At 60.8% G+C, this 24773-nt stretch overlaps 1 protein-coding gene across 2 annotated transcripts; it reads left to right on the top strand.

The window, feature by feature from the left end:
* Position 1: 1 nt before the first annotated feature.
* On the top strand, positions 2 to 20399 carry FGFRL1 (fibroblast growth factor receptor like 1). Of its 2 annotated transcripts, XM_081045453.1 has the most exons (10): positions 2 to 455; positions 4011 to 5031; positions 5793 to 6681; positions 6878 to 6989; positions 7148 to 7242; positions 17022 to 17294; positions 18372 to 18452; positions 18546 to 18830; positions 18902 to 19255; positions 19333 to 20399. In XM_081045453.1, coding segments are annotated over exons 4-10 (1515 nt in total). In that variant the 5' UTR covers positions 2 to 455; positions 4011 to 5031; positions 5793 to 6681; positions 6878 to 6987; the 3' UTR covers positions 19758 to 20399. The 2 variants fall into 2 exon arrangements, with proteins under 2 accessions (XP_080901579.1, XP_080901580.1); XM_081045454.1 differs by lacking the exon at positions 6878 to 6989.
* The last annotated feature ends 4374 nt before the right edge of the window (positions 20400 to 24773 follow it).

Here is a 24773-nt window from a genome sequence, read left to right as displayed (position 1 = left end):
AGTAAAAATTCAAATTATTTAATAGATACAGTCAGGTTACTTATTTCTTCTAGAGTGAGGTTTGGTATTTTTTGTTTTTCAGTGAACTTGTCCAGTTCATCTAAAGTGTCAAATTTATTGGCACTAAGTTATTCATAATATTTCCTACTATTCTTTTAATGTGTAGAATCTATAGCAATGTCACCTTGCTCATTCCTAAATCAATAATTGTGTCTTCTCTCTTTTTTTCCAGATCCATCTGTAGGAGATTTATCTATTTTATTGATCAAAGACCCAGCTTTTGGTTTTATTATTTTTCTTTATTGTTTTTCTGCTTTCTATTTCTTTGATTTCTAATGTGATAATTACTCTTTGCCTTTTTCTGTTTCATTTGGAGTTTATCTGTTCTCATTTTTTCTAGTTTCTTTGGATGGAAGCTGGGGTCATTTATTTGAGACCGATCTTCTCTAATATAGGTGCTTAGTGCTATAACTCTCTCTCTCTAAGTACTGCTTTAACTGCATTCCACAGTTTTTGATATTTTGTCTTTCCATTTCCATTCTGTTCAAAATAATTTTTATTTTTTCTTTTGGTTATTCTTTAGTCCATGGGAAATGAAGAAATAGATTGTTTGGTTTTGCAAATATTTGAGGCTTTGCCAGATTTCTTTCTGTTAGTGATTTCTAGTGTAATTCCAATGTAGTCAGAGAACATTCTTTGAATGACTTGAATTATTTCAAATATTGAGACTTGTGGTCCTGAAAGTGTTGGCCTGTTCTATATGATATCAATTAGGGCAAATTAGTGGATGGTATTGTTCAAGTTTTCTGCGTTCCTGGTGTTTTCTATCCCCTTCTTGAATCAAATAAGGGGAGAGGAGTGTTGAAATCTCTGAGTATAATGGTAGAGTTACCCACTTCTTCTAACCAGTTTTGCTTCATGGGTTTTTATTATCTGTTATTAGGTGCATACAAATTTAGGGCTGTTAAATTTAGGGCTGTTCTTTTGATGATTTTACCAGTTTGTCATCAGGAAATGATCCTCTTTCTCTCTGGTAATTGTCTTGTTCTGAAATCTACTTTGTCCGATATTAATGTAGCCCTCCACATTTGTTTGGATAGTATTTAACATGGTGTATATTTTCCCATCCTTTTACTTTCAACCGTAGTGTTTATATTTGAAGTGTGTTCTGTGTAGGCAGCATATAGTTGAGTCTTGCTTTTCTACCCAGTCTGCTAACCTCTGTGTCTTCACTGGGATGTTTGGGTCATTTACATTTAGTGTGATTAGTGATATGGTTGGGTTAAATCGACCATCTTTGATATTTACCTTTTATTTGTCTCTTCTGTTCTTTCCCCCTCTTTTTTTTTTTTTTGTTTTCTTTTGGATTATTATTATTATTTTTAAATTATTCCATCTGTCTCCTTTGTTGGCTTATTAGCTATAATTCTTTGTTAGGTGACTTTAGTGGTTGCTTTGGGATTTACTACTGTACATTGTTAACCTGTCAATGTCTATTACAAGGGATATCATACTATCGCCTATGCAGTAAAAGAAACTTACAGCAAGCACCATATTTTCATTTCCCCTCCCAGCCTTTGTGCTCTTGTGGTCATATATTTTATTTTTACATGATATAAATCCCATAATACATTGATGTTATTTTTGCTTTTGACAGTTCATTATCTTTTTTTTTAATTTATTGGGGTGACAATTGTTAGTGAAATTACATAGATTTCAGGTGTACAATTCTGTATTACATCATCTATAAATCCCATTGTGTGTTCACCACCCAGAGTCAGTTCTTCCATCACCATATATTTGATCCCCTCCTTACCCTCATCTCCCTCCCCACTCATTATCTTTTAAACAGATTTAAATAAGAAGAAAAACATTTTTATAGTTACTTATGTAATCATTTCTTCATTTCTTGTTACGATGTCAGGTTTCTGTTTGCCCCCATCTTCCTTCTGCTCAGAGGATGCCCTTTAACATTTCTTGTAGTGTAGATTTGCGCTGATTAATTCTTTCAGCTTCTTATGTCTGGAAAAGTCCTTTTTTCACCTTTGTTTTCCAATGATATTTTTGCTAGTAAAGAATATAGGTCGATGGGGTTTCTTTTTTCAGCATTTTAGAGATAGCGCTCCAGTGTCTCCGCACTTGCATTGTTTTCATTCAACAAGACAGCAACAGAAAGCCTTTTCTTTGGTCCTGTCTACAAAATGCTTCTTTTTCTCTCTGGATGCTTTAAGCTATTCTCTTTATAACTGGTTTTCAGCATTTTGAGAGTGATGTACACTCCTTGGTGTAGTTTTCCTCATGTTTCTTGTTGAACTTTTGGGAACTGTGGGTTTATGTTTTTCATTACATTTAGAAAAATTCTGGCTGTTTTTTTCTTAAAATACATATATTTTTCTGCCTCTGTCTCCTATCCCAGGGAGACTCCAATTATACTTGTATTACATCACTTGACGCTGTCCCACAACTGACTGATGCTGTGTTCATTTTCTTCCACTCATTGTCTCTCTGTGTTTCATTTGGGTCATTTCTATGGCTATGTCTTTAAGCTTACTAACCTTTTCTTTTGCAATGTTCCGTTAATCCCATTCACTGTATTTTCCATCTCAGACACTGTAATTTTTACAGTTTGAGGCTTAAAATTTTTCCATATCCCTACTTAATATAGTTAATCTTTTCCCCAGCATCTCACATGTGGAATACGGTCATGCTATGTGTGTGCGATGTTTTCATTTACTAATTCTATCATCTTTGTTGTTTCTGGGTGGGTTTTGATTAATTTTCTCCTAAGTGTGGGTTATAATTTCCTGCTTCTGTTCATGCCTAATAAGTTTTGGTTAGCTGTCAAACACTGTGTATTGTACAAGGTTGCACAATTATGATTGCAAACTCATCCTAGAAAAAGCGCTACACACCTCATTCCTGAATATCACTACAGTCACCTTAGGAGTACTCCCCTTGGGAAGCTATGCACCAACGCTAGCGCCTAGTCCACCCTTCAAAGCAATGTTGGAACTCTTTTTCTGGAATGGCCATCAGAACTGTCATTGTATTACCCTTGATGTCCTGAATGTCATCAAAATGTCTTCCTTTCCACATTTCCTTCATTTTCGGGTAAAGAAAGAAGTCACTGGGGGCCAGATCAGGTGAGTAGGGAGGGTGTTCCAATACAGTGATTTGTTTACTGGCTAAAAACTCCCTCGCAGACAGTGCCGTGTGAGCTGGTGCATTGTCATGATGCAAGAGCCATGAATTGTTGGCAAAAAGTTCAGGTCGTCTAACTTTTTCATGCAGCCTTTTTAGCACTTCCAAATAGTAAATTTGGTTAACTGTTTGTCCGGTTGGTACAAATTCATAATGAATAGTCCCTCTGATACCAAAAAAGTTAGCAACATCGTTGCAATGAATTCGTGAACTTAATTGTCTGACCTTGTACCTGTGGGTGCTGAACTGTTTTGTATTCCTGTAAATGTTTGTGCATTTGGGTCTTGTTTCTAAGCCTTGTTCGACAGCACCAGAACCACATTTAGTCGGCAAGACCCTCTCTCTACTCTAACGATGCCCCCTGAATTATGAGGTTCTCAGTTCTGCCTGGGGGACACAAGCACCCTCTATGGCCTGGGTGGGCTCTCGGCCTTGGGCAGTTCCTTCTCACTCTGGCTCCCATTTACTGTGGGCTGAGGACCCTCTGTGGGCCTCTGGGTTTCCCTCTCTGTGCAGTTGCAGCTCTCTCCTCGCCAGGACTCTGTCCTGTGAACTCTAGTCGCCTTGCCCGTCCTACAGCCTCCTCCATCCCCTCACTTGAGGGAGACCTCTGGGCTCTGCCGAGGCCCCTGCTCCCTGCACGGTGCCCTGGAATTCTCCAGGCAGGGAGCAGGGGTGGTCACAGGGCCCCCCTCATCTGTTTTCCACCTCTCGGGGATCACTGTTGCTTTTAGTATGATGTCCGGTGTCTTGGGTGCTCTTCTTCACATGTGTTTATCTATGCTTAATTTTCTTTTCTGTTTCAGCAGAGCGTGTAATCCAGCCTCTGTTGCTTCATGTGGAGCACAAGCAGAAGCCAGTACATCAGCCAGTTACAAATCCCTGTCAACCACCTTCCAGTATCTGATGCACTTCTCATCAGTCACTGCACCTGCTGCTAAGATGCGTCTCTGTGAGGGCTGGGCCCAGGTCCTTCTGCTGCACCCCCATCTCCAGCCCAGACCCAGAGGCAGTTTGTCATGGTTGAACGATGATCACACGGCCAGCAAATTGACGCTTCCTGGGGCTCACCTGTGCCGGGCAGGTGGGAGACAGAAACTCTTGGCAATCCTCATGATTCTGTGCGATCGGGGGAGTAGATGGGGGGACGGACACCCAAGAGGTGAGCAATTGCCCTGAGTCCCAGTTTAAAAGGGGCCGTTGAAGCGGTCCCGTGTTGCGGATCAGTTGTCGCGAAGGGGTAGTGGGAACCCGCTGCTCAGGAAGGGGCTTCGTCAGGGCGCTCCGGCACGCCTGACGCCCACGCAGGGAGCCTCGTCCTGCGCGAGACGCGGGCACCACTCCGGGGCTCGGCAGCTGCGCGGCCGCGGAGGGAAGCGGTCATACCCCGCGCCTCCGCCCGGGGGCAGCGCGTCCCCGCGCAGGGAGGCGGGTCGGAGCTGTGGGCGCCCGCAGCTCTGTGGGGCCGAACCTCCCCACCTGCCTGGACTGCCTCCCCATCCCAGCCCGCTCAGCTGCTGTGACCCCTCCTCACTGCCCACCTTATCCGCCACCTCCTCCTGTTCTGACCTCCGCCATTTCAGAGCCACCTTTCTACACACCCGCCCTTGGCAGCTCACACATCTGTGGAGCTCTTCGGGCTCCCGGTATCTCCTCACAAACCTGTCTACGAAGTCGGGGCAGACTGACTCTCCTCGCTGCCTCCCTGCCGGCGGGGCCTGACTCTAAGTGCGGGAGTGCTCCTCAGGTCTGCCTTCTGGATCTTCACCCAGGGTGCAGGCAGGACACTTCCACCCACCCAAAGTGCCCACACTGGTCCAGAGACAGAAGGTGGGAACCTGCCTTCTCCTGGGCGTCCATGGGCCCCAAACCGTGACTGCTGGCATCCCTTCACCCTGCTCTCCTCTGCCCTGGGGTCGCTGGCCCTCAAGGCCTCTCCAATTCCAGTCTTCTCTGGAAGGCTTCCTGGAAGAGGGGGCTCCTGAGAGGAGACAGGCTATTCCAGGCAGGGTTCCTGATGTAGCTAGCAGTCTTGGCAAAGGTCCAGGGGTGCTGCATGGGGTGGGGGGAGCTGTAATTTGGGCAGCGTTGGGGTGGAGAGGGACAGGACGCAGGCATCCAGGGCTTCACAGGTAGGGGGTTTGTATTGTGGACAGGGGGTAGCCACAGCAGAATCAGGGTTGTGTTTTAAAATGATTTTATATTCAAGTGAAGTGACAGTGAGGGGAAGCCAGGGGGCCAGGGGGAGTGTGGCCCAGTAGTTCAGGCCAGAGAGGATGGGGTGGGGGTTCAGAGGGGCTGCTGGGTGGGGGTGGGGAGGGGTGGGAGCCAGCGTGTGCAGGGTGCTGAGCCAGGCAAGGGCAGGTGGGGCAGCGTGGAGAAAGACTCGCTGGAGAGCTGGATCCTACCCGGCCAAGCCAAGTCCTGGCCGGGCATCTTGGGTAAATCACCTGCCTTCTCTGTGCCTGCGTTTCTTGATTTGCACCAGATGACAGCGAGACACCTGCCTACTTGTGAGGATTAACGGAGGCGCTATGTGTGTTGTTTTTTACTATTATTAATGTCCTTGTGTTATTATCACTCACCATCAGGTGACAGGCTGGAAGCCTGTAGGTGGGCGGTGGGAACATACCTGCCCTCAGTCAAGGGCACCAGGTAAGTCTGTGCCCCACATCACCTGAGACCTGCCCCCTTTTCGCCCCTCCTCCGCCCGCAGGCGCTTGGTATCTGAGCCAAGTCTTGGATCTCCCGTGTGCTCCCTGAGGCCCAGAAGCGCCCTGAGGCCATCCAATTTGCTCTTTCTGGCCAACCGGATGGGGCTGGCCAGAGGTCAGCTCCGGGGGTGCCGGGGGAGGGGGTGCCCTCAAGTTGAGGCCTCTGTTGCGAGCGCGGACGGACACCTGGCGGTGCAAGGAGCCCGATGGGGGCGGAGCCGGGGCGGACCCAGGAGGGGGCAGGCCCGGGCGGGGGCGGGGCCGCGCCCCGGGGAGCCGCCCCGCCCGCGGGCTGCCCGCACCGCGAGGGTTAAGGCCCCAGGCCCGGCGGGCGGGGCGGACGCGCCCGCGGATTGGCGGAAAGTTCGGGCGCGGGGCGGGGCGCAAGGCGGGGCGGACGGGCCGCGGCGCGCCGATTGGCGGGAAGTTGTGCCGGGGCGGGGCGCGTGGCGGGCTCGGCGCTCGCTCCGGGAGAGTTGACAAAGCCCCGCAGGGAAGGACGCCTCGCGGCGCGCCGCCCCGGGCCCCTCGCCCCGCCGCCCCGGGACATCGGCGCCGGCCCCCGGCACCTGGACGCGACCCCGCTGCCTGCCCCGCCCGAACCCCGGCCCCGGCCCGAGCCGCCCGCGCCCAGGTAGCGCCTCGCCGTCCCGAGGCCGGGCCCGGGGGCGCGGGGCGGCGGGGTGCGGCGCCCGGGGCGGCGATGACCGCGCAGCACGCCCCGCGGGCCCGGCCCTGAGCCCCGCCGCCCGCGAACCCCGCCGAGGTGAGCCTCTCCGCGCGTGCCCGCGGCCCCGGGAGCCGACTGGGAGGGCCGGGGTCCGGGGCGCGGGCCGGGGGGGTCGGGATCCCCAATCCCCGGGGCCGCCGCCGCTCCGCCCGCTCCGGGGTCTGCGCGCCCCGCCCCCGCCCGGCACCCCACGTGGCCCCCTCCAGAGCAAATTTGTCCGCTAATGGCGCAGGCGATTATCTGCGGGGCCGCCGGTGTTGTGTGTCCCGCGGGCAGGCCCGAGTTACAAGCGCCAGGAATCCAGACGGTGCTTGGAGAGGGGCGGCGGGGAGGCGGTAATTAATGTAAACCCTTTGTCTGCTTTGATACCCACGTCTCCCGCCGCCGCTTCCTCCGCCCGGAGCGCGGGCCCGCACCCCGACCCCCGCGGCGCGGGGCTCTAGGCCGGAGTGTGGCGACCCCCGCCTCGCGAGCCAGTGACCGGCCGCCCTCATACTCCCAGGTCCCGACCGGCCGAGATGACGCCGAGCCCCGCGTTGCTACTGCTGTTGCCGCCGCTGCTGCTGGGGGCCCTCCCGTCGGCAGCCAGCGCCCGAGGTGAGTCCTGGCGCCCAGCCCGGCGCCCCGGCCGCCGCGAGCGCCGCCCCTTTCCCTCAGGCCCTCAACCCTGCCCCAGTGCCCGCCTGGCGTGTGCCTGCGCCCCGCCCCCGCGGGCCCTGTGCTCATGGCCCCTCAGGGCCTGGCACCTCAGGTAACACACGGGGTCCCCCAGCTCACCTCCGGGTCCCCCTCACTCACGGGGGGCCCTCAGCGAGCCCCCAGTTGACCCCCAGGATCCCCCAGCTCACCCACAGGGTTCCCCCTCAACCTCAGGGCACCCCCAGCTCACTGGTGGGGCCCCATGCTTGCTGGACACAAACAGCCACCTGAGTAACTCCACTTGAAGGCAGCTGGTCCTTCTGGATCCTTGGGGGGTAGGCTCTTTGGCCACAGTGGACCCAGTTAGGCCCCTGGGAGCCTGCAGAGACCCCCATCGTGGCCAGGCTGGAAAGTACAGACCATGGGGACATTCTTGGTATCTGGGACTCATGACCCAGCCCGGTCCCCCTGTCCCCTGGGCCTGCCCACCCCAAGGAAGGTACAGAGTGGGAACTGTGGGGCTGGGACCTGTTTCAGGGCAGACCCCAGGACCACCTAGTTCAGGCTGCATACTGTAGCTCTCAGCCTGCACCACTCCGGTGCCCACGTGGCCAGGCCTGGGACGCCTCCTGAGGGGCCCCTGCCCCCAGCCCCAGCCAGGAGTGCATCCTCGGCAGATGGGTGACGGGTGCCCATGGACTTCTGCCCGCCATGCTCTGTGCTGGCCTTCCCTCAGCTAGGCGGGACCGGTGGCCGGGCCGGCCCTTTGGGTGTGTTGACCACTCAGGATCGTCCTTGCCCTGTCCACCAGTCCTCTGAGGCTTCGCACCCCTCCCCCTCCGCTTGGCGGGCACACCGCGAGCCCAACCCGGCCTTATATGGCCACATTCGGGTGTTGGGTGGCGGGCGGCAGCCCAGGTGGGACTCATGCCATGGTACCCCCCCTCCGCCTGCCCTGCCGGGCACTGGCCGACTGGCTTGAGGGTGGGGGCTGCCCAGCATGGCTGAGCTGGGCAGTGCCCTGGGCACTGCGGGCACTCAGGCACTGCGGGCACTCAGGACCTTGCTCAGCAAGGTCCCCCTGTGACCAGTGGCTCAGACTCTGATTCTTCTTTCATCTGCTTGGACGCCCCCATCCCCGCACCTGCCTGTCCCTGGCCACTTGGCCAGCCGTGAAGCTCCGGAGGCTGCTGTCCGGGCCTGGTTATTGGTTGGAGCCCAAGGTGGAGTGGGGGGTGGCAGCGGGTAGCAGGGCCTGAGTTGGCTGAGGGGCCCCAGAGGAGCCACGCCCTGTTCTGTGCCCCTCGGCCACGGCCTTGGGGCTGTGCCGGGTATAGAGCCCCCACCCGGCTTGGCTGTATGCAGTGAGGGCCTGGCTGCAGTGGGAGCCGGAGCCGCCATCCAAGGGCAGGGCCTCTGTGGTTTGGGGTGGGGGTGGGGGCACTCTTCCTGCATTGTGCTGGCTTCTCCCCAGGTCTGGATGTGAGGGGTGAAGTTGTTGTGGGCCCATCCCACTTCCCGGGGCGAGCAGGCCCAGTGTGGACCGTCTTCAGGCCGGCACACCAGTGCAGAGGGAGTTGGGATTTTTTCTGAAAGTCGTTTCCCGTGGTGTCACAGTTTCTCGACTTGGATCATATTTTTAAAGTTCCCCTTTTCCCAGTTTCACAATCTTGGTGGGTTTGTCTTAATCTGTTTTTTTTTCAAATTTGACAAAAGATGGGATGGCTTTCTCCATTTCCATTTTATTTCTCACAGTGGGAGCTTGAGAGGTTCAGAACGAAATACTTTTCACAACTAACTTTGGAAGGAGTTGTTTCAGGGGTTTTCTGAGAAGTGCCACGTTTGAACTTTTCCAAGGAGGGCGCAGTGGAACGGTCTCTGAGCAGCCAGCCCTGAGGTCACTGCCCTGTCCTCTGGACCCAGCCAACATGCCCTGGGTGAACTGAACGCCGATCCCAGGAGGCCAGGTCCTTGCAGCTGGCCCGTACATGGGGTGCCCCAGCTTTGTGGGGAGGGCGGTCTTGGGGCCGACCCGCTGTCAGGGCTGTGTGGGGAAGGGTCTGCCCGTGTGTGTGAATCAGCGGGAAGATGTGTGGCCACCAGGATGGCTGTGGTGGTGTGCGTGGGCACTGCCTGACCTCGGCCTCTGGCCAGGCTGCCAAGGGCCTCCGCCCTTCCCCCCAGACTCCAGGGGCAGCAGTGGGGCTGAGGTGGGTGTGTGGGAGTGCTGTGAGGTGGTGGTGTGGGCCAGCCCCTTCATTTGCCTCTTTGGCCAAGGGAGAATAAATCACTGCCCCCTTTTGGGGGAGGAGGGAACTGTGAACAAAGTGGCCTTTGGCTGGGCCTGGAAATGCCGGCAGGCTCCCTCTCCATTGTGCGGGAATCAATGGGCCTCTGGGCTCCGCCTGCCTCAGCCCCACCAGGCGAATGCTGCTTTCCCCTGGCAGTGGCCCCAGCCTCTGGCTCCCCGGGCCAGAGCCCAGGCACCACTGACTGGCTGCCGTGGGCTGGAGCGCTGGCTGCCGGCTGCCCACCTTCCCTGCAGCTGTCCACGTTGGCCTCCTTTCGTCCCCTCTGTGCCTTGTCTGGTGACTGCAGCCCGGTATGTCCCGGTGATGGTCTCACTGGGCAGGTCTAAATGTGGAGGGGTAGGGGTATCCAGGCTGCTGTCCCACACCCCACGTCCTCCCCCGCCACCCTGCCCAGCATCCACGCTTCCTAGTGCTGGTCACTGGGTGCTCCTGGTCAAGCCCTGGGGTGCCCAACCCGGCTGCTTTCTGGGCTCTGTACTGGGCTACAGGACGAGGCTGCAGCCCAGAGCCCACAGTCCCACAGCTGGTGGGGGTAGGGCAGGGGCATGCACAGTGGTGTCACGGGGCATCACGGGGCCCGGCCAGGGCCAGCCTAGAAGGAGAGGTGGGTGCTGGTCAGGTGAGGGCAGAGAAGGCCTCCAGGTGGGCCTTTGTGTGGGCAGGGGCAGCTCACCTTGGCCAGGGCAGATATCCAGGGGACATGAGTGAAGGTTTAGCTTGACTGGGGGCCATGAGTGGGGCCAGGCCAGGGCTAGACTGAGAGGCTGATTGGCAGGGGAGTGTCAGGGGTGTCCTGGGTGGCTCCCTGCCCAGTGTGGAGTCCTGCAGTCTTTGCCTGACATGCCTACACTGGGTGGCTGGGGTCAGGGCCTGGAGGCTAGACCGCCCTCCTGGGGTGAACCAGCATGGGTGAGGGCTTCCAGGCGCTGTCCCCAAAGCCGAGGCAGTTTTGGGGTGGGGGTGCTCCAGCCTCAGGGGGATGCTGAGACCCTGGGCTTCCCATCTTGGCAGGAAACCACTGCCTTTCTTCCTGCCTTATTTCTGAGAGAGTTACACAAGCTGTTGAGTGGCTGAGGACTGAAGAGCGGGGCCTGCAGCCGCAGGGAGCTGAGCCCGCTCTGGCCTTCAGACTCCCCATGCGGGCGGGCAGGTGGGCAGTGACCCCGCTGGCTCCCACAGTGCTGAGCCCAGCTGAGTGGGGGCTGCAGGGAGCACGCTCTTTGTCCGGGGCCAAGGGCCGCTGGCCTCGGGGCTACACTGTGCGTCTGCAGCCACCTGCCCCCTCCCAGGAGGAGATGGTGGGGTGCACTCTGGAGCAACGCATACATGTTGCTCTCGAGTGCTGTGTGGTGTGGCCTGTCCTTGAGAGACCTGCTCTGGGTCAGGGGCCATGTTGTGGGTGGGTGCGAGGGGCTCTGGCCTGGCGGCTCTCGGCATGCTCAGGCCACAGTGTGGATTGGGCTGTTAAGTGCACGAGCTCTCACAGCAGAGGGAACATTGGTTCTGCCTAAATGCTCGATTTCTGACCCAGGGGCTCCAGGCTCAGGAAACGTTCTTGTCACACTTACAAAGTGATAAGAGGACCTGGGTAAGGGCCCATGGGGGGTGGGGCCCCTTGGGTGGTCTGGGTCCAGCTCTGGCATTCAAGGGAGGCCCCAGAAGACAAGGGATTCCTTGACAGCTGGGGTTGGGTGGGGCCCCTCTGGGGAGGTTGTGATGGGGACCCGTTCTTAGGTAAGTGGCATTTGTGAATTGCAGAATGGGTGGTAGATTTGGGCAGGGTGGAGGGAGGGGTCTGTTTGGAGCCTGGTGGACCTGGTGAGAGCTGGACATGGGGTGGGGCTGCCAGCTGTCCCGCTGAGCTCTCTGGGTGGGTGCTGTGGCAATGGGTCTGGGTTTTACCCTGGTTATTGCCAGCTGTTGGCAGTTTACATGGGGTTCCCCCATGACAGTGGCACTGTTGGGGACACTGTTCCCCCTGGGATGGCAAGGAGGAGGAGCCCTGTGGCCAAGGGTCTGCTGAAGCGTCCACCTGAGGCCTTTCAGGGAAGGGAGCAGACCTGAGGCCCCCAGCCTTTCCGCTCACCTTCTGCTCTGCTGGGCAGTGGGGAGTGGGGTGGGGGACTGGACTCTCCAGCCATCTGGCTTGCTTGGTGGGTCAGGCTGTCCCTTTGCCGCACCCAGAATGGCTTTGTTTCTGGGGCAACCACCTGTCCTGCGGGTCTTACCAGTTCCACCACAGATCCTGTGGGTCCAGCCCCCGGGGGCCGCCCTGGGCTGGCCGGTCACTAGGAGTGTGTGTGTGCTGTGTGAGTACGTGTGTCTGGTCCCCGCCCTCCATCCCTGCTGTGACTGTCCTCCTAGGGGCAGCCCTCTCCTGCCCCCAGGCCTTGCCTTCCTGGCAAGGGTGCTGGTCCTGGGGCCACCACATCTGGGTCTTCCCAATCAGCCCCTGCTCCGATGTCCTCCAGTTGTGGGGAAAGGACACGGGTTCCCCCACCCCCATCCCCAGGGAGTGCTCACCTGCCCCAGCTGGTGCAGGGTGTCCAGGCAAGCCAGACTGCCCTCAGACCAGGTCCCACCACTATCCCCAGGCCACTTAGCTCCTCCAGGAGGGGTGAGGCCCAGCAGGTCAGTGGCTTCTGGACAGCACCCACAGCCAGTCCCAGCATGCATAGCCTGACGTCTACCCACCCCTGGCCAGAGAATCCTTCCAAGTTGGACATTTCTGGGGCTTCGCAGGGCTCGCTGGGGACAGGGCCATCCCTGATGAGCTGGCCAGGCGGTTCCTGCACACCCTTGCTGCCACCTGTGTCGGCAGCTGCCGGGGTGGGCATAGCCATCTGGGGGCTGGTGTGGGATGAGGCCTGACTGGGCTCTGGTCTCAGGGCCTGGAGCGGGGTGGTGCCTGGTCCAGCCCCTCTTGTAGGGAGTTTGGGGTCAGCAGGTCAGACCCACATGGCTCCTTGGGCAGTGGGGAGAGGCAGAGGCTGATGCCGCATGGCCAGGCCTCTGAGAGACTGAACAGAGCTGGGGCTTAGGTGCTGCTCAGATGGAGTGGCCAGGGCAGGCCACCCCAAAAGGGGTGTGGGAGCCCTGGGAGGTGGGGGAGGGAGCAGGTCACCAGTCCTGGGCGGTCATTGCAGAGGCTGTGGGTCAATGAGGAGTGCGGTGCTGAGCTTGTGGCGGCCCCTATGGCCTGTGGAGACTGCATGGGGTGGGCTGCAGCTGGGGTCCGGTCCCTGTGTCACCCCTCCCTCCATCCCAGCATTCTGGGCCCACTGGGGCGGGAGGGGCGTCCACTGGGCTTTTTGAAGGATCTTGTTGTATTAAACCTGGGGAAACGGCTCCCAGCCAGGTGGGATACGGGGTGGGCCTGGGGATCTCAGGTGCTCAGAGGTAGGTTGTGGTCCAGAGTGGGGGGGTCTGCATCTACTGTTAGCGTGTGTGTGTGTGTGTGTGTGTGTGTGTGTGTGTGTGTGTGACCCTCTGTCTGGGGCAGAGTGTGTGTCTAGAGGGCAGAGCATGGGACTAGGGACCGCATCTGGGGGACAGTATGGGTCTGGGGTAGCATCTCGGGCAGAATATATGTCGGGGACAGCCTTTGTGTCTGGGGACAGCCTCTGTGTCTGGGGGGGCAGCCTCTGTGTCTGGGGGGGCAGCCTCTGTGTCTGGGGGCAGCCTTTGTGTCTGGGGGGCAGCCTCTGTGTCTGGGGACAGTCTCCGTCTGGGGCAGCATCCTCTGTGTCTGGGGACAGCCTCTGTGTCTGGGGGGCAGCCTCTGTGTCTGGGGGGCAGCCTCTGTGTCTGGGGACAGCCTCTGTGTCTGGGGGGCAGCCTCTGTGTCTGGGGACAGTCTCTGTCTGGGGCGGCCTCTGTGTCTGGGGGGACAGTCTCTGTCTGGGGGGGCAGCCTTTGTGTCTGGGGACAGCCTCTGTGTCTGGGGACAGCCTCTGTGTCTGGGGGGCAGCCTCTGTGTCTGGGGACAGTCTCTGTGTCTGGGGGGGCAAGTCTCTGTGTCTGGGGGGGCAGCCTCTGTGTCTGGGGGGCAGCCTCTGTGTCTGGGGACAGCCTCTGTGTCGGGGGGCAGCCTCTGTGTGTGGGGGGCAGCCTCTGTGTCTGGGGACAGCCTCTGTGTCTGGGGGGCAGCCTCTGTGTCTGGGGGGACAGCCTGTGTGTCTGGGGGGCAGCCTCTGTGTCTGGGGGGGCAGCCTCTGTGTCGGGGGCAGCCTCTGTGTTTGGGGGGGCAGCCTCTGTGTCTGGGGGGGCAGCCTCTGTGTCTGGGGGGGCAGCCTCTGTGTCTGGGGGGCAGCCTCTGTGTCTGGGGACAGCCTCTGTGTCTGGGGGGCAGCCTCTGTGTCTGGGGGGACAGCCTGTGTGTCTGGGGGACAGTGGGGGACTGTGTGTTGGTCTAGGGGACAGTGTCTGGGGACAGTATGGGTTTGGAGGCAGTGTGACCATCTGTGACACCTGAGATTTGGGTGGCAGCTGGGAAGCCTGGCCGTGTGGACTGGATGTGAGGCCTCCAAGCTGCTGCACCTTGGCCCCTCCTGGCACCCCAGTTCCTGGCCTTGTTTTCACGGCTGGTGGGAGGGGAGGGAGGAGAGAGGGCTCGCGACTCCTTCCCTGTCCCCCAGCTCCACGTTCAGCCCCCACCGAGGGGCGAGACCGTGGCCCAGCCTCCAGGTGGCCATCTGCAGCCTGCTGGGCCTGGAACTTCCCAGGGCTGTGGCTTAGGGTGTGTGCAGGGGTAGGGGCTTCCTGGAGGGGTGCTCACGGGGGGGGGGGGGGGGGGGGCTAAGTTTGGGCGGAAGGACCGTGGAGGAGCCATGGCACTGCTGGGAGCTTCAGCCTTTCCTCCTAGGCACCCCCCCTCCAGGTGCTTGAGGGCCTCAGCCCTTGCCTCAGTTTCCCCATGGCTGAGTGGTGGGACACCTATCCAGGGACACAGTGGGAACTTGTGTTTCCCAGACTGAATGTAGAGTGTGGCAGTCACGCTGGCAGGCAGAACTCCTGGGAATCTGTGTGTGTGTGTGTGGGGGGGGGCGTCCGGGCTTCCCGCTGGTGAGCCTACTGGGGTCTGCAGAGGTGTGGGGGTTCCCCGGGGCCGGGCCTGGCCTCGGGTCCAGCATGGGGTGGGCAGGCTGGCTGCAGGGGAGGGGAGCGGGCTGTTTGCTTTAGGATAAGGCTGGCTCCAGCCTGCCTGTTCCCCAGCGCTGCTCACAGGGCGGCCCTGGGGCCACACTTCCGGCCGTCTGGCAGTCACTTGGCTCCGTCCCTCCCTCCTCTCCGCAGTGACAAAGGCATCCGACCTCTGCACTACTAGCTTGTGGCTCCTGCCACCCAGTAGGTGCCCCCCACTTCTCAAGCTCTCTTGCCTGGGGTTCAGAGGGGGGCTGGCGGTGACCCCCAGCACGGCAGGCCTGTCCGTTCTCTGCCACTGAGCAGGCTCCTTTGGGGGGTGGGGGTGTTGGACCAGCCCCCAGTTGTGTCCCCAGGATGGTGTTGGGACCAGCAGACCCCCGGGGACTGTGCTTCAGGCCAGTCCTGCCCTCCCCGTGCTTCCTGAGCAGCTGCGTGTGTCTGTGTGTGTGCACATGTGTGTCTGCGTCCAGGTGTCAGCCCAGGAGGCCCAGGGCAATGGGCAAGCTGGCAGGGGGTGGCGCCCTCATTGTCCTGCATCCCGAGAGGCCCCAGTGAATGGTGGAGTTTCATGCAGTGACAGGTGGCAGACAGGGTCTGCCTGAGAATGAGGGTGGGACCCTGGTTGGGCTGGGGGGCCTCCGGACCCTGCAGCCCCTTCCACTGCAAGCTGCAGACAATTGAGTAAGTAGGGAGAGGTTGGTCTCAGACCCCTCCCACCTCTGCTCTTCTTGGGGTGGGGGTGCTGGTGAGGAGGGGGCTTGCTGGGGACAGCCTCGCGCCCCTAGTGCACTGTCTAGGAGCCCCGTGGTGGGAGGTACCTGAGTGGGGGCAGGCTGTGGGTCCCCAAAAGGCAGGGGAGTGGGTTTACATCTTGACAGGGTGGGCTCGATGGAGTAGGGTGTACCAGACGGGCGTGGGTGAGTGAGCAATGGGGCTGGGAGGGGCCTGTTCCCCCAACCCCCAGCCCCAGCCGTTTTTGTTCGTGGTCCTAGAGGGAAGATGCCCAGTGTCACTGTCCCTCACACCCCAGCCCCCCATCAGGGCTGGAATCAGAGACTGGACTCTGGACCCCTCCTGACCTGGGAGCCCTGAGATGCCTGAGCCCTGGGCTGTCAGCTGCCTCCATCCAGATGGGGCCTGGTGCCCCCCCCATGCAGTGCCCCCAGACAGAAGTGGTGACAGAAGACAGTGTTCTGTGATGGTCCCTGGGAGGTGGGAGGTGACGGGTGAGAAGCTGCTGCCTGAATGTCTGACGGACCCACAGAAGCACTTGGGGCCTGGTTGCAAAGGCCCAACGTAACCAGCTGGTAATTGCATGTGGAAGAAACACTAGCTGCTTATTAAAAACACATGCTGCCCTCAGGCCCTGTGCCATAGCATCTGGGAGCAGCCGCCACGTCCTGGCACCTCCGCGAGGCTAGGGCACGAGACGCTGGCCCTTCTGGCCTGGAGTGGCCACAGCGTGAGGTGGATGCCCCTTGCCAGCAGCTGGTGGGCGGGGTCATGGGAGCCTCAGGGGGCACAGTGAGGGGGGCGGTGACTGTGCCTGAGGACCCCGCACCCTCTAGGCTCAGAGCCGCAGCCCCAGGTGGGGCCTGAGGGCTGGCCAGGAGATGGCCCCAGTCCTTTGTGGTACCGTCAGTGTCCTCAGCGCACTGACCTCCAGGTCTGGTCACCCTGCTGTCCTTGCACTGGGCTCCAGAGGCACCAAGGCTGGACCCGGGCTGGCAGTGTGGGAGTGGGTTTCTTCCCACTGGTGACAGGCGCCATGGCCTCAGCCTAGGGTGTGGGCTTCGTCCATGGGGGGCAGTGGGTGGGGACTGCCAGCTGGACGGAAACCCTGCACCTGGGCCAGCATACCCAGCCACTCGCCTCTGACTGCAGGCCTTTGGGATCATGCCCTTCCCTCCCCGTTAGGCCACCTGTTGGGTGTGGCTGGCAGCACAGGCAGGTGTGGCCCAGGCACACAGACAGGCATAGACAGGCCACCAGGCACAGGGATACCTGTGTTTGCCCATGGACGTGGGTCTGTGTGGGGCCAGTGAGGGGCACAGGTGCTCCGGTCCCCGAGCCATGGCACGTGATGGGCCCTGGCTGCCGTCCAGGAGGAGGGCCCCACGTTTCAAGCCTCCACCGCTTGTGCCAGGGTATTGGGGTGGGTCCTGGGTGGGGACCATGGGGACGGCCCCTGCCCTGGGCTTCGGTCGGCACCTGTGCTGCCTCAGCTGCTGACCCCCTGCCAGACCCTCCTCCTGACCGAGCCCTGTGACCCGTCTGCAGGCCCCCCGAGGATGGCAGACAAGGTGGCCCCACGGCAGGTGGCTCGGCTGGGCCGCACTGTGCGGCTGCAGTGCCCCGTGGAGGGGGACCCACCACCACTGACCATGTGGACCAAGGACGGCCGCACAATCCACGGCGGCTGGAGCCGCTTCCGAGTGCTGCCCCATGGGCTGCGGGTGAAGGATGTGGAGCGGGATGATGCGGGCGCCTATGTGTGCAAGGCCACCAACGGCTTCGGCAGTCTCAGCGTCAACTACACCCTCATCGTGATGGGTCAGTGATCGCTCGGCCAGCGCCAGTGCCCCGAGTCAGCCAGACCCCAAGGGTGAACTTTCACTATGTGACCCCCGCCCTGTCTGAGCTCAGCCCACTGTCACCAGGATGTCCAGCCACCTCCTCTGAGTCCAGGACAGGCGCCTGACCTGTCACAAGCCCCAGCCTGGGCGCCTTCTCAGGGAACCTTCCTCCTGAAGGGTGTGCTAACCTGGAGCCAGGGCTAGCTGGGGGGCAGCAGGAGTGGGTATTGGGGCCTGGGGTCGTGGTCCCACTGAAGGGCAGGCTGACGGACCCTGGCGTCTGCTGTGACTTTGAGGCTGTGGTTTTGGAGTTCAGAGGGGTCACCCCGAAGCCAAGGTCTTGGGTTCTCTTCGGCCTCTGGGGCCCAGGCTTGGGAATGGGCGGTGTCCCCTGTGACATACCCTCCGCTCACTGGTACCAGGCGCTGGCACCCGGCCTCCGCCACAAGCTCAAGGTGTGGGTCCCTGGGGATGGGGTCCCCTGGGGGTGGGTCCCTGTCAGGAGGAGCCTGACCCTTACTTCCCCCTCACTGGGTCCCAGGTGGGGGCCTGCGACAGCCTGGCCTTGGTGCTGGGCTTGGCGGAGGTGCGGCTGTCCTGCGAGGGGCATTGCTCAGCGTGCCCCACCCCCGTGGGGCCTTCTCTGGTTTGTGGAATGGGAACACTGCGGGTGCCCCCCCATGTCCTTCCAAAGGGGAGGGTGACGGGTGGTATGTGAGCCATGTCAGCTCACCCAGCCCTCGGCCCCTTGATGTGGGCTAGGGTTACTGCAGCTGCTGGCTGGGCCTGCCTCTCCTCCCCTGGACCCTGCAGACCCCCCGGAGCCGGGGTGGGGGGCCAGCTCTTGGGTCCCACCCGCGCCTGTCGGGGTCACCTGCACCCAGGGAGTGGGCTGGGCAGGCACTCTGCCCAGCTGTCTCTGGAACTGTGAGATGTGGGTGTGTGCCCATGGCCTCTGCCTGCATTTCTAGAGCTTTCCCAGCTGGGGTCTGGGAACTAGCCAGGGTTGGGAGGGGGGCTGCTGGGTCCCATCTCATTGCCCTCCCCTCTGCAGAGGATGCCAGCCCAGCCAGGGAGAACCTGGGGCATGAGGGTTCCTCCGGGGGCCAGGAGGACCCAGCAAGCAAGCAGTGGGGTGAGCATGGGGCACGTGTCACTGTCATCCTCGGGCATGGGGTGGGGGGCTGGCCTTGGGGCCCCGCTGACCACTATGCTGCCCACCCTGCAGCGCGGCCCCGCTTCACACAGCCCTCCAAGATGAGGCGCCGGGTGATCGCACGGCCTGTGGGCAGCTCTGTGCGTCTCAAGTGCGTGGCCAGTGGGCACCCGCGGCCCGACATCATGTGGATGAAGGATGACCAGGCCTTGACGCGCCCAGAGGCCAGCGAGCACAGGAAGAAGAAGTGGACGCTGAGCCTGAAGAACCTGCGCCCAGAGGACAGCGGCAAGTACACGTGCCGCGTATCCAACCGTGCCGGCGCCATCAATGCCACCTACAAGGTGGACGTGATCCGTGAGTGCCGGGCCGGGGCTGGGGGCTGGCGGGTGCCCCGGGGGCCGCACCCACATGTTGTGTCCCTGCAGAGCGGACGCGCTCCAAGCCTGTGCTCACGGGCACACACCCCGTGAACACCACGGTGGATTTCGGGGGCTCGACATCCTTCCAGTGCAAAGTGCGCAGCGACGTGAAGCCGGTGATTCAGTGGCTGAAGCGTGTGGAGTATGGCGCCGAGGGCCGCTACAACTCCACCATCGACGTGGGCGGCCAGAAGTTCGTGGTGCTGCCCACGGGCGACGTATGGTCTCGGCCCGACGGCTCCTACCTCAACAAGCTGCTCATCACCCGTGCCCGCCAGGACGACGCGGGCATGTACATCTGCCTGGGTGCCAACACCATGGGCTACAGCTTCCGCAGCGCCTTCCTCACTGTGCTGCCAGGTGTGTGTGCCGCCCGCCCCGTCCTGCCTGGGCTCCGGCGACATTCCCCTTCACTCCCTCTTCCTGCTGTCCTGCAGATCCAAAGCCGCCGGGGCCTGCTGTGGCCCCCTCGTCGTCCAGCACAAGCCTGCCGTGGCCTGTGGTCATCGGCATCCCGGCGGGCGCCGTCTTCATCCTGGGCACCGTGCTGCTCTGGCTCTGTCAGGCCAAGAAGAAGCCATGTGCCCCTGTGCCCGCCCCCACTGTGCCTGCACACCGCACGCCCGCACGAGACCGCGCTGGGGACAAGGAGCTGCCCGTGCCCCCCGGCCTTGGGACCACCACTGGCCTGGGGCTGTGTGAGGAGCTGGGGGTCCCAGCGGCCCCCCAGCACCTGCTGGGCCCCGGCTCTGCTGCTGGCCCCAAGCTGTACCCCAAACTCTACACAGACGTGCACACGCACACGCACACGCACGTGGAGGGCAAGGTCCACCAGCACCAGCACATTCACTACCAGTGCTAGGTGCCGCCCGGGGGCTGGGGCCACGGGGAGGGGTGCCGGTGCGAGGTGTTGCACGCACACCACCGCCCCACGCTCACGCTCGCCGCCTTTGGGAAGGCCTGCGTCTGGAGCTCGGCAGCACCCATGCAGCCATGGCAGTGGAGCCCTTGGCCTGTGAGGGGGGTTCACAGGGGCCGCCGTCACCACCCCAGCCTGGCAGGAGATCTGAGAGGCACCCTGGACAAGCAAAGCAAAGCCCCCACCCCGCCCAGGCCTCGGCAGGTGGGTGGCTATTTTTGCCACCGCCTGTCCTGGGTGTCCAGGAGTCCACCAGTCCCCTGGGCCAGGCGTCGGGCACAGCAGTCCCAGGCCCTGTCCTGAGAGGCTGGAGCCCAGCTGGGGGTGTCTCTGTGGCACCCAGCCTCCCACTGCCAGAGGGAAGGGGGCCTTGATATTTATATTTAAGAAATTAAAATAATAATATTAATAATGATGAAAGGAGGGCTGGGCCACAGAGACCTGGCCTCTCCTGGGGCTGGGCACCTGTCACCCCACTGCCCAAGGTAGCCCCAGACTTCTGTGATTTTATATAGAGTTTGAGCTGAAGCTTCGTATATTTAATTTATTTTGTTAAACAAGAAAATGTGCATCCTTTTCCTCCACACTCGTGTTTCTGCCTGGGTCTTTACAGGTGTGTGTACATGTGTGTGTGCATGTCTGTAGGTGTGTGTGGATGTGTGTGTACGTGCACGTGTACCTGCCTATGGGCTTGCTTCTTGGGCTCCAGAACCAGGAGAACAGAAGGCTCTCAGACTCCCGTTGCTGGCCCTGAACGTCTGGGGCGGGGACCCCGGTGTCCCCAGGGCCCCTCATCAGTGCCCTGGAACAGCCGCAAAGCCCCACACACCTGCATGCACCTCCGTGGCTCCCCGAGGCCTGCAGACCTGGTCCAGTGGATGCCCCTTTCTGTAGTGATGCAGTTCCCTCGGTGCAGGGCCTGTGCCTTCCCCCCAGCCCCCAGGGGGCTGGCTGGGGCTGCAGTGTCATCATTCAGGCGCCTGCCGCCTGCAGGGGTGTGGCCCTGAGGTGTACAACAGTGGTCTTATTCTCCAGGTGAGGAAACTGAGGCTCAACTTGCTGGGCCAGCACTCGAGGGTGGGGCTGCCTCCCCCAGGGGTGTTGGAGCCTCTTAAAAGGCACTAAGGTAATGTGTGTGATTTTAGCAAAGCCTCTGGCCGAGGCACATTGTGTCCCCAAAGCCTTGTAATGTCTGGCAGGAAAGGCAAGGTCTTGCTAGTGTAACAAAATAAGGACAGGCTCTGCCCGTGGGGGACCCACCGTCCTTCCCAGGACCCCAAGGTCAGCGCCAAGTCCTCCCTGCCCCACCTCATGCTGCCCATGGGCGACGTATGGTGGAGCCTCCCTACCCCCAGGCCAGGGCAGCTCTGGGGCTCCTCCCTCTCGTCCCCCAGGACTGCCCCCAGGCCCCTGCCTCCACTAAGACCCCCACACAGTCAGTGCAGGACAGGGTCCCCTCTGAACATCCCCCAGCTCTCCCCAGGGTGGACCCCACCCCTGTCCCTAGGAAGGCAGGGGCTAGCCCTGAGGGAGGCCCCACTGGAATGGTCCTGGCTCCATGGGCAGTGACCGAGCTTGGGCAGGGCCACCTATGGCAGACACCGTGGGAGACTTGAGGCCTGGCTGCTGTGGGCAGTCCAGCTGCACTGACCGGGGGCAGGCAGTGGTGGCTGCAGGCGGCCCTCAGCTGGTGACCCAAACAGATGTTCCCCAGACAGAGCAGGCTTCGGGCTGACACCTGGTTGGGTTTCAGTCTAAGGTGGGGGAGGGGCAGAGAGGTGACCTTGGGCAGTGGGGAGACCTCGGGTGGCAGGTCATAGGGTGAGCTGTCCCTCCCTAGGGAGTAGTGAGGGGCAGGCACCTTGGAAGGGGCAGCCCCCAGAACCTCCTAAGGGGACAGACCCTGAACGTGGGCCTGTGCACCCATCTTGGCCTGAGGTCCAGTGCTGTCCACCTGGGGCTTCCATGGGGAGTGCCCTCACATCAGCCCCAGGGAACTCTGGGGGCTAGTGACCAGCCTGCCCTCCTTGGCTACTGTCACAGGCAAGACAGGCCAGCAGGGCCGGGGTCCTGGGTCTGGCTAACACCAGTGGCACTGGGCTCCCCCTCCCCGGGGGCCACTTCAGGGGTCCTGATGGGGTGCTGGGCTGGTTATGGGAACAGACGGACGCTGCCCATCTTCAGAAGGCTGCCCTGCTGCCTCGCTGCTCAAGCCCCCACTGCCCGCAGGCTACATCCTGGAGCTCAGAGCCGGCTCAGGTCGTCAGCTTCCTCCTGTCAGCAAACACTGGGGCCCTTCTCAGAGCTGCCTAGAGGTGGTCAGCTCCTTGCTTCCCTGCAGCTTCCATACTCTTTTCCCTCAGCCCCCCAGCCCCCAGCTGTGACACCCCTCACACACATCTCTGCTCTTCCTGGGCTGCCTCCCACTCCACAGGGGCCACGACCCCTAGTGACTTCAGTGCCCACATGGACCTCTGATGACTTCACTCCTGACCCCCCACCCCTCGTCTGCAAGGCCTGGTTGGCACCCCACACTCCCAGGATGGAATTTCATTTCCCTACATCCCCATATACGAGGGGCAGCTGAGGGGACAGTGGTGGGGACATGTATCCTTGCTGCTGGGGGCTTGTAAGGGAGGGGCTGGATAGAGGGGAGCAGGCATGTGCCAGGGTGTGAGGGCTGTGAGACTTGCAGAAAGGGGTTCCCTGAGGGTGTCGCAAAGTCCACCCTGACTGGCTTGCTGAGTGACCAGCCGGCGCCTCTGCCCACACCCACCCAACCCTACAACTCTGTCTCCCCAGGTGCCAAGCCCCTCCAGGACTCCCAGGCCAAACGCAGAGGGATGTGCGCTGGCTAGGTTCTGGGGTGGTGGGGGGATCCTCAGGGAGCTGGGGTGTTCACTGAGGGGCCAGGATGGAGTCACACCGTGGCTGGTCCACGCCGCCCTCAGTCTTCCGCTTCCCCTGGGCCCCCCACCCCCACACTCGTGGTCTTCCCTCCACATATAGGCACCCCAAAGTGTCCTTGGCCACAGCCAGAAAGTCCAGTGAGCAGCCACCAACGCTGCGGTGCCACCAGCTGGACCCCCTCATTACTTCCCCAGCTATGGCTTGGGGGTGGGGTCTGGGTCCTGCCCTGGGGCTCCAGCCTGGAGGTAGCGGGGCATGCAGCTGTGTCCTCAGAGAGGCTCCCGAGCCAGGCCAGGATGGGCCATTCCGGGGGACTCCTGTTGTCCTCAGTGGGGAGCCAGGGTGCTGGGAGTCTGCGGCCCCAGCTGCCGAGCCAGCCCAGCAACCTTCCCTCTGATCCCGTCCTGGGCATAACAGGCCGGTCCCCTTGAAGCCCAGCGAACTTGAAAGGGCGGCCAGGCTCTGACACCCTTGGGCGTGACTCTCCCTGCTGCTGCCCAGCCCTCCTGGCTTCAAAGGGGTGTCGGCGAGCTCGGGCTGAGCCGTCCTGCAGCTGTCCCGGGGTGGGGGGTGGGGGCCTGAGGCTGGGGCCCAAGAGGCTGAGGATGGGGGCACGTGGGACAGCCCTGCCCCCACATGCCTTGTGTAGGGAGGACCCGCAGCAGATCAGAGCCTTGTCCTATGGCCAGAACGGGGCCACGGGCCAGGCCAGGGGACCTGAGGCAGGAATGTAGGATGCAGGACAGAGGAAGGGGACAGGAACATGGGACATGTGGTGGGGACAGACTTGGCCTCGGGCTGGTGCATAGGTCAGGACATGCAGGTGCCAGCCAGGCTGCCCCCACCTCCTGGCTGCTGTGTGGGGCTGAATGTCCAATGCCCCTGAGGCGCTTGCCCAGGCCCAGGGCACAAGGACATTGAAGCCTGTAGGGTGGGGGGTGCTGTGAGGACAGGTACAGAGACGGAGGGGCTGGTGTGCGGGCAGCTGGGCCCCTGGGCTGGGATGGGACATGGGGGAGCAGCTCCTGTCCCCTGCCTGGCACTGACATCCGGTGTCTGGTTTGAGAAGCTTCTGGTGGCCCAGGAGGTCAGGGCTCTCAGTGACAGCCTGCCACGTCCAAGGGGCAGGGGCCGCCCCACCTCTCACCACACGGAGGGGAGGGCCTGGTGGCTGGGGGCTCCTCTGTGCGAGCTGACCTCACCCTGTGCCTGGCCTGGTTGGGCTCAGGGCTCTTACGGGACAGACGGTGTGTATGTGGGGGGGTGGGCACCGGGTCAGGGTGGGGGAAGTTGGGGCCCAGGGGCGCTCCTGGGGACCTGGGGCCTCAGACACATTGGTGACCCAGGCCCTGTGTTCCCCAGCTCCTGGGGTTCAGGGTTTATTTTAAGGACACTGTCTCTGCGGAGAACTATTTACCTGAGGGGTGTTGCTCCTGCCCAAGGGGGTGAAGGTGCAGGGGTGTTCCTTGACGTCAGCCTATGCTGGCTAAGCTCAGGAACCTTCGGGGCCTCGCAGCAGAGCTGAGCTGGACGCCAGCCCTGGTGGGCAGGCTAGCCCCAGGAAGCCAGGCAGAGCGGGCTCAGTCTCTGGGAGCAGACGGAGGGACCGTGGTTTCCTTGGCCGCAGCACCCCCATGGGGCCCAGCCAGTGTGCAGCAGGCAGGGTCAGGGTCGCTGGGTCCCGATGTTGGGCTCCCAGTCTTGGCTGGACCCCATGCTGTGCCCTCCTGGCCAGTCCCCCACCCTGGCACAGTCCCTCAGGTGTCCTACCCCCAAGCCTCTCCAGGCTACTCCCCAGCCTGGGACTGACCCCATTGGCGGCTCTGTCCTCCAGCACTGACCGCCCATCCTCTTATGGGCATGGGCGCCCATCCCGCCCTTGCTGCCCTCCTGATCCAACCCCTATCCTATTAGCCCCACCCAGGGTGTCCCCACCCCATCCTGCTGAGCCTTAGTCAGTCCTGGCCTTGGGTCCCAGCCCCTACAGGCCAGCACACCCCGGCCCCAGCCCCCAGCCCCCAGCCCCAGCCACTGTCTGTGCAAGCCCGC

This window comes from Rhinolophus hipposideros, assembly GCF_964194185.1.
Source record: "Rhinolophus hipposideros genome assembly, chromosome: 1".
In the NCBI taxonomy this organism is placed as follows: domain Eukaryota; kingdom Metazoa; phylum Chordata; class Mammalia; order Chiroptera; family Rhinolophidae; genus Rhinolophus; species Rhinolophus hipposideros.
This window is presented reverse-complemented; position numbering and strand designations above follow the sequence as displayed.

Bases quoted from the DNA above. Each gene is read 5' to 3' on its own strand.
- FGFRL1 (XM_081045453.1), top strand. The intron at 7,243-17,021 runs GTGAGTCCTGGC...ACCCGTCTGCAG, and splicing joins GTCGGCAGCCAGCGCCCGAG to GCCCCCCGAGGATGGCAGAC. The intron at 19,256-19,332 runs GTGTGTGTGCCG...GCTGTCCTGCAG, and splicing joins CTTCCTCACTGTGCTGCCAG to ATCCAAAGCCGCCGGGGCCT.